Source organism: Anguilla rostrata, chromosome 13 (assembly GCF_018555375.3).
Source record: "Anguilla rostrata isolate EN2019 chromosome 13, ASM1855537v3, whole genome shotgun sequence".
Lineage (NCBI taxonomy): Eukaryota > Metazoa > Chordata > Actinopteri > Anguilliformes > Anguillidae > Anguilla > Anguilla rostrata.
This window is the reverse complement of record NC_057945.1, coordinates 25076614-25084325: the sequence shown is the minus strand read 5'-3', so window position 1 is coordinate 25084325 and position 7712 is coordinate 25076614. Positions and strand designations below refer to the sequence as shown.

General features: G+C 42.1%; 1 protein-coding gene across 1 annotated transcript; it reads right to left on the bottom strand.

Annotated features, from left to right (window-relative positions):
- Window positions 1-621: 621 nt before the first annotated feature.
- On the bottom strand, window positions 622-7451 carry traip (TRAF-interacting protein). Its single transcript, XM_064306655.1, has 16 exons — window positions 7259-7451; window positions 6961-7073; window positions 6239-6296; window positions 6026-6112; window positions 5585-5624; window positions 5318-5445; window positions 5055-5149; window positions 4412-4525; window positions 4083-4170; window positions 3769-3858; window positions 3350-3438; window positions 2694-2849; window positions 2560-2605; window positions 2166-2279; window positions 1972-2022; window positions 622-1532 (listed from the first exon to the last, which is right to left on the bottom strand). Exons 2-16 carry the CDS (start codon window positions 7056-7058, stop codon window positions 1368-1370), a joined length of 1419 nt encoding a protein of 472 aa, XP_064162725.1. The 5' UTR covers window positions 7059-7073; window positions 7259-7451; the 3' UTR covers window positions 622-1367.
- Window positions 7452-7712: the final 261 nt, after the last annotated feature.

Below are 7712 nucleotides of genomic sequence, written 5' to 3'. Positions count from 1 at the left end.
ATAAGAGTTTAAAACAAGTGAATGCCATGGCACAAATGCTGTGGCTTTATAAGTTTTGCCTTTTGGTTTGGCTGAGACCTTGCCCAAAGAGGACCACTAAATATTTAAGCTCTAGCTATTACAAGACTGCTTGGAATGATGGTCTTAACTTACAACTGTCATAATGAGCAAGGATATGAGATATAGTGATAATCAATAGAAACTCAAAATAACAAACCATCATTGCAGAAATGACTAGTACCACCCTGGACCAAAACATCAACAGGAAATACCACCTGACTCAGAACCATTTCCTGTCTCATTAGCAACATAAGTTGCCATCTGAAGTCTGACCAGATGTGCAACTTTCAGTGAATATAACTGTGCAGATGGCCTCCTCTACTGGCCACTGAACATATAAATACAGTCACAATGAAATGCTGTACTTCACTGCCATTGCTTTACATACAATGCCCTCCGTAGGTCTCCTCTCCAATAGTCAAGCTTTGAGGGAGTCCATGACAAGATCCCCTGGGTGAACCTGTTTAAAGGATTTTCATGAACATAAACTTCTACATCAAAATGGATGCGCACTGCTAACAGATACACACCCACAACTCAGACTAAGCACACCATACAAAGGACTAGAAATTTTTGTTTATTTTATGAAGGACCATACACATCTTCAAATTCACACATATAAAGACAAGACTTCTGACAGGGACAGATGCCAATTAAAATGAACTGGAAAACTCATTCTTGTAAATCGAAAATAAATAACCTTTGTTATCTACAGTAGAGCATAAACGCCCTGTTGGCCCAAGCCATCACACATTCAGACACAGATAAAAACAGTTACATTTGCTCTTCGGTTGAAATGAACTATGATGATACAACCTGGAAATATTGTGACGGAGCACACTACCAGCAAACCTTGCCTGCACACTGACTCACTAATACTGCACGCAGCAATATAAAATAAGACAGACCACAATGCCTGACCACACAAAGTATTAAAAAATATTTTTACGTGTTGACGGCAGATCAAAACGATCTCTCCCTCCTCCCCAACCGATCACTCTAACGCCCGTAACGGACACACTAGTTACGGGTGCCTGGATTTACTGTTGTGGGAGAGTATCGTTTTCGGTTAAAGAAAGAACACGCTCCAGCTACAACAAAAAAGACAAACACCAAGTGCACAGAAACTAAGGGTAAGCCCCACTCGTTCGCTTCGCCCCTTACAATTGCTACAGGAAGAACACGGATCTCCATGGAACCGTGCGTGGCTAAAGAGCAACCTCTAGTGGCAACTGCTGGAAGCCAAGATTTTCCCCATTAGTTATTTTGCTGCCTCACTAAAGTGGGCTGTCCCTTGTCAGGACTGTTTAGGATTTGTCCCCTAGCACTGCTGGTGAAGACTTGGCGTTGATAGGCTGAGGGTCCAGGAAGCTGTCCAAGGTGGTGGCACAGCCAGGCAGCTTGCCACCTGGTGGCCGTGAGACCTTCCTCTTGCCCTTCATCACCAGAGGGCGGATATCCGACATAGGGGACTGGAGGAGGGGCGGAGTCAAGGAAAACAGAGACCGCCCTCTCCCCAGAAATGAGGGTAATACAGATGACACAGCATTCAAAGCAGGGACAACCTCCTACAAAATCCACTCAGGATTTCCCCATTTAAAATTCACAGATGAACCAATTAAGACACAGTTCTACAGTTCCTCATATGATTATATCGAAAGTACCAAAACTGAAAGCAGCCGTTTTAATTCATCAAGACATTTCAGGTGTTATTTTTCAGTATTTTGTGTAACTGCAGAAGCGTATTTAGCCATTCAGGTTAAGCACCATGTTCACTGATATTCCATCCCAGCTGGGTACTTACCCTGGAATTGATCCTTTATGTGACCAATCCCCTACCAGCTGTAGCACATTGCTGCACAGGTGAAGTAGTTCAATGGTGTATAACGCCACAGTCACAGATAAGGATACAGGCTGGATGAATTTGGTTCTTCCTCCCAGACCATCGTAGCCGGTTCTCACCTGAAAGATTCCAGGAATTACTAGGGCCAATGGCATGGAGAACCAGCACAGGGGACAGGGAGAGGGAGACAGAGGTAGGTCCTGATGAGAAGTACCCAATCCTGCAGTCTCAGGAGGAGGAAAGCTAAGGAAGCGTGACTCACAGCTCCTAGTCTGGTCCGCTGGGGGTCTAGCATGCTTCCAAAATTCTTCTTCCTGAAGAGGATGGAGTTGCGCAGGAAGGGCTGCATGGTGATGTCCTCTTCTGGGGCACGGTTCTGCAGAGAGACAGACAGACAGACACACACAATTACAATCACAGAGCGCAAAGTCCAAGAATTTGCTGACTTTAGAGTAAATTGTCAAAAATAAAATTTATCATATATCATGAGATGAGAGATCCAGAACTCCAGGATTAAGATCAAGAATAAATAATGAAAGATTAAACAAATTTGAAGGCGGATTTAATAAAAATGCAATAATAATAGTTTTTAATTTAGGATATTCTAGCATTCTTTGCCCAGTGCTTTATTCCCCGGATTCAGAGTAACTCTGTACCTTGCTTCCTGCAGAGGAGCGGTCAGTGTGCGCTGAAGATGAGAAGCTGGAGGAGACAGACAAAATCAAACTCAATCCGCAAGGAATGCGGCAAACTCCTCAGAGGGGAGGAGAGACTCTGAAAGGACACTCACTCCGCAGGGTCCAGCCGCATCTTCTTGGAAGGGACGTGCCCGGCCTTTTTGTCCGGCAGTTCAGGGGTGGAAACGTCGAAGGTCACGTTGAGGTCGATGTCCCCGCTCCCCTCAGGCTGGTGCAGTCGAGGCTGTTTCAGCTCCATAGGGGCAGGGCTGCCCAGAAATAAGCACAATTAGCATGTTAGCGACATCCAATGAGAGCACTGGCTATTGATCAGCTCTATCAAAAAGCTACCAATGAGTGAACTCAGTACTGCTTACAAATATCATCACACACCAAAATCACCAAGAGCATTCAGTACTGCGCCTCAGAATTCTAAATCCAAATACAGTCCTTAACACTACCCAGTTTCTCATTGGGAAATGCCACAACTACTGCACCCTCGTTTATATAAAGCGTCACCAGATTTCACATATAAGGTTGTTTCACACTTGCCCAGTCAGGAAAGCTAGTAAGAAACCTACTTGCCTGAACAAACGGTACTTTCTGGGATATGGCAATGTTTACCTGTGCCATTAAGTATGTAGAAAAAAATACAAATAATATTACTCTGTAATATTTAGCTAAAATTTATTATCTGGTATCTATACCCCCTTTTAATGCAGTACAGAGCTGCTTATGGTGGAGAGACTGTATTAAAAATGCCACAGACCTCTCGAAGACCAGCCTGCTAAGTGCCTCGTTGGTGCGAGTGGGTGTGCTCAGAGTTTTCTGCAAGATCTCCACCTTCTTCTTCAGACTCTGACAGGAAACAGCAAACAACCATACGACACTTTCAAACAATGTACAAACTCTCTGGGAAAGGCAGAAAATGGGAATATTTACACAGTGACTGGAATTTGCTACGTTCAATAGAGACAGGTCTATCAATAACAACAACCTTTTGCCGGGTCTGAAAAATGTTAAAGTATAAATATATCAAAAATCATTATTTTTTTCTTTTAAATTACACAGTGATGTACAGTTTACATTCTGTACAAGGATTGGAGCTGTTCCAAATGTTAAATGAACTGAGTAAAAATAAATGTCCACATGCGGATGCTTTGGGAGCTCTTGATTAGAAGGGCTCACAGTGATCTCTTTGTCAGAGTTCCTCAGGTCCTCCTGCATGGCCTTCATGTCCTCTTTCATCCTATTCATATCCGCGGTAGCTTTCTGTAACTACAGAGCACGGTCGGTGAGCACATACAATCTTCTAACACAAACAGAGCCAGCACCACTCTAAACACTGAGAAGTTGTACCTATACTAACATGTGACAGAGAGATTCTACACCGGTGAGTCTGTATCTATTAACTGAAACATCCCCTTTCTTGAGCTATGCATTCAAACATACTCTAGCCAGAGGACTGCCATAACAGCCTTTAACAGACGTGAGCAAATTACCTTGCTGTTAGATGCAAAGAGTTCCCTCCTGAGCTTCTCACCCATCTCACTGGAGGACCTGTGGCTGGCTTTCAGGTTCTCATACTCCCTGAAGAGAACAAAGAAAAATGACACAATCATGAGAAACCCAACATCTTACATTACCAAAGAGAAAAAGGCAAGTATACACAAAATATTCATTGTCGTACAGGGCTTGGTGAAAGGATATCAAGAGCATCTGAACAGAGGAAGTGAATTGAAGGTGAAAACGCATTAGCAAATCAGGAGAAAGCGGGCATCTCGGCCCACCTCTGGGATAGCAATGGTGGAGCAGGGCATGAATCACTCACTTCTTGAGAGAGATGCAGTAGATGGAGAGCTGCTCCACAGCAGAATGGCCCACCCCCATGTCTGTGATCATAGCCTCCACCTCATCGCGATGGCCCTGTAGAACCAGGTTCAGACTGGACACACACAGGTCAGTGACAAAACAGTCATAATAATGACAGACCACACAATCACAAGACTGCAGCATTTCTGTGAGCCTCAAGCACGTGTCCGCACGACTGACATGTGAAGTTACGGGACTACAGGATCAGGATTGCTCAAATTACACCATACAAGTTCACATCGTACTACCATACAAATCTTCAAATATATTAGTATGGATTATAATGTGTTAAAGCGATCTCCAATGGGTCAGTAACAGAATCATCATAATAATATTAATAATAATAATAGTAATAAAGTAATTTTTCAAGGCCACACCTCACAATTCTTGTGAATGTACACAGTATGTGACAGAACGTTTGGCTTTTTATGTTGTCTAGATTTAAAATATTGTTGTAACTGTTTTATGCTGCCTTCCTGGCCGGGTCTCTCACGAAAAAGAGATTTTAATCTCAATGAGACGTACCTGGTTAAATAAATTAATTCATTAAAATACATGTGTTCAGTTAAAAAAAAAAACAAACAAACTAAAAGTATCTGTACCTCTCGTAGGTCTTCAACTTGGTTCTCAGGCGCTGGGCCTCTTCCTTAGCAGACTGCATCTCACCATGCTGGTTCTCCATGTACTTCATCTGTTTCTGCAAGGTACAGAGAACACACATACAAACATCAAGTCCAAAAACACACGAATATGACATCTTTCTGGCGTAAATGCCCATTGTTACAATATAGCAGAAAGAAAGAGCATGTTGTGAATTGCACTAGGTAGCAGCATGCGACCTGAGATGCCAGGTGGTAGTGGTTACCCGCAATGCTGAGCAGATTATATCCTTTTCTGTGACCTCCTTCATCACACTCTCCAGGTCCACTCTCTGGCTGTCCACAGTCTGCTTCAAGGTCTTAATCATCTTATGCTGTACCTGCCAGTCTCTCTCTGAAACAGAGAATGAAGGTAAACACACACAGACACTGCACTCCCTCAGTAGTACTTCTGAAAGGCAACTCGGGGTACAGCATACTTTCAACCATGACTATTAAAGGTAAACTTGTTACAAGCAGTACTTTTGTCTTACCTTTGTCACTAAGCTGCACTTTAATTCTATAAAGTTCATTCTGAAAAACAAGACAAACAGAAATGACAAAATTATTAGGCTTTCAATGATGCAAATTGTTGGTATGCTGGATATAGGAATTAAACCCTGGTTTCTCACTCTACAACATAGCAATATAAAACATTCCCAAAAGGCCAAGCCCTGTCAATCAGGATAGCGCCACTAGTTAGAGCACTGTTTCACCAAAGCTATAACTAGCGACACTATCCTGACTGACAGGTGTGAGTCCTACACACACATGTAGACAATAGATATAGCCTACAAAATATATCACAAGGTTTGTTTTCATAGCTTTCGGGAGCACAGCTGCCATACAGCAGATTTAAGGTTCTTGCCACAACAAACAGTTCCCTTGATCAACTTGAATGTTAAAAAAAATGAAAAGCCACTTTAAAAAGGTACCTGTAAACTCTCTGGATCCACAGCCGTACTCTCCCCCTCCCCGCCCAAGTCAAAGAACAGCTTACTGATGATATGTCTGGTGCTGACCTATGGATGGGAGTTCGGGGATCACAAAAGAATACCACACATACAGGTGTGCATACTGGATCAGTACAACATAGGTGCACAGCCAACACTCTAAAATGTAAAAGAATAATAAAGTCACTCCAATACCTGTTTTCTGCACTGTGGACAGGTCTTATTCGGGGCTGTCTGGAACCACTGGAGAAGACTGCAATAAAATAACATTTAGCAATATGGACATTTAAATTATCACTACATAGCTGGCCATACACAGCCTAGTCATTCTTGTATTTGCACAAAGCATTACCCTGCCTACAATGTGAACTTGAGGGACCTTTGAGGTGTCAACAACAAACTGTGAGGAAAGATTACTATACTCAATCAATTAAGGAAGCAAATAAGTTGGTTCTAATATTTTTAACTTGTCATATGTCCAATATGGCAACTGTCAACTGAACAAAGAAAGAGGGACGTTGTGTGTTAGAAGCAGTGCTGAGGAAAGCCACTTTTAAAAGTTACATTATAACAGCCATTAAAAGTAATTTGTTAAGTTACAGCGTTACCTTGACTATACAGTCAAATGTATTGCATAGCCTAGTCTATGGCCCATAATCTGTAACTTCCTGAAAACTGTAACACATTTCTATGGTTGCGAGTCAGGCACTCTTCACAGTAAGAATACATTTTAAGAAAGCGCTTAACATATTTCTTGTGTCGAAAGTGCTGCGAAGGAAACAACGATAGATTTACTTCGCCATCTAATCTGTCCAGAATGTAAACAAGTAAGCCACAAGTGAATTGTATAACACCGATACATCAAACGAGCTAATTTCAGGCATGTCAAAGCATTCGATTTGTAACGTAAGACTTACCATTCATAATGGAAGGTATGGCCACAGTGAATGGCTGCCACATCTTTAGAGTGATCGAAGAAATCCGAACAGATTGTACAGCAGGCTCGAATTGGCATTGTTCGCGAACATACCTGATCGGGGAAATGGAAGATAAACAGTGCGAAACATTTAACTGGCTAACTAGTTATCAAATGAATAATGCACAATCTTGCTAATTTAACAAGTTAGTTAGCTAGCTAGCTAATGGTGCGTTACATCACCAAATCTTACTGGCAAACGTTATAGACTACAATCGGAAATGTTATGATTTACGCACAGATTACGCCTTGGGTTTTAACTTTGAACATCAAACCCCCCCTTCATGGCTTCCCACATTAATACAGTAAATTATGCGCTAATAACTAGCTACAAAATTTGTACTAGCTGCTTTGCTTAGAGCTTTTACTATGCCGCGCTTTGTTCAAAAGGTAGTCTTTCTCCGCCCATTTTACACAACGCGTAACAACTATGGTGGCTTGGAGGAACCAAAATTTGTTTCTTGGAGACTGAGGGAAATGAGAGACGCAAAGTTGCCTATTTTCTGACCAAACTAACTCCACCGACAACAACTGTTCCACGTGTCGTGGAAGTACAGCAGTATTTGGTTTGAATGTGAATTAGAGACTGTAAAAATAAAAATAAAAGTGAGACTAAACAAGGTCCTGCTTGAAAAAAGCATGTTAACCACGAGCATGTTAATGTTGAATCACAGCAAGCCAAAAGTGGACATA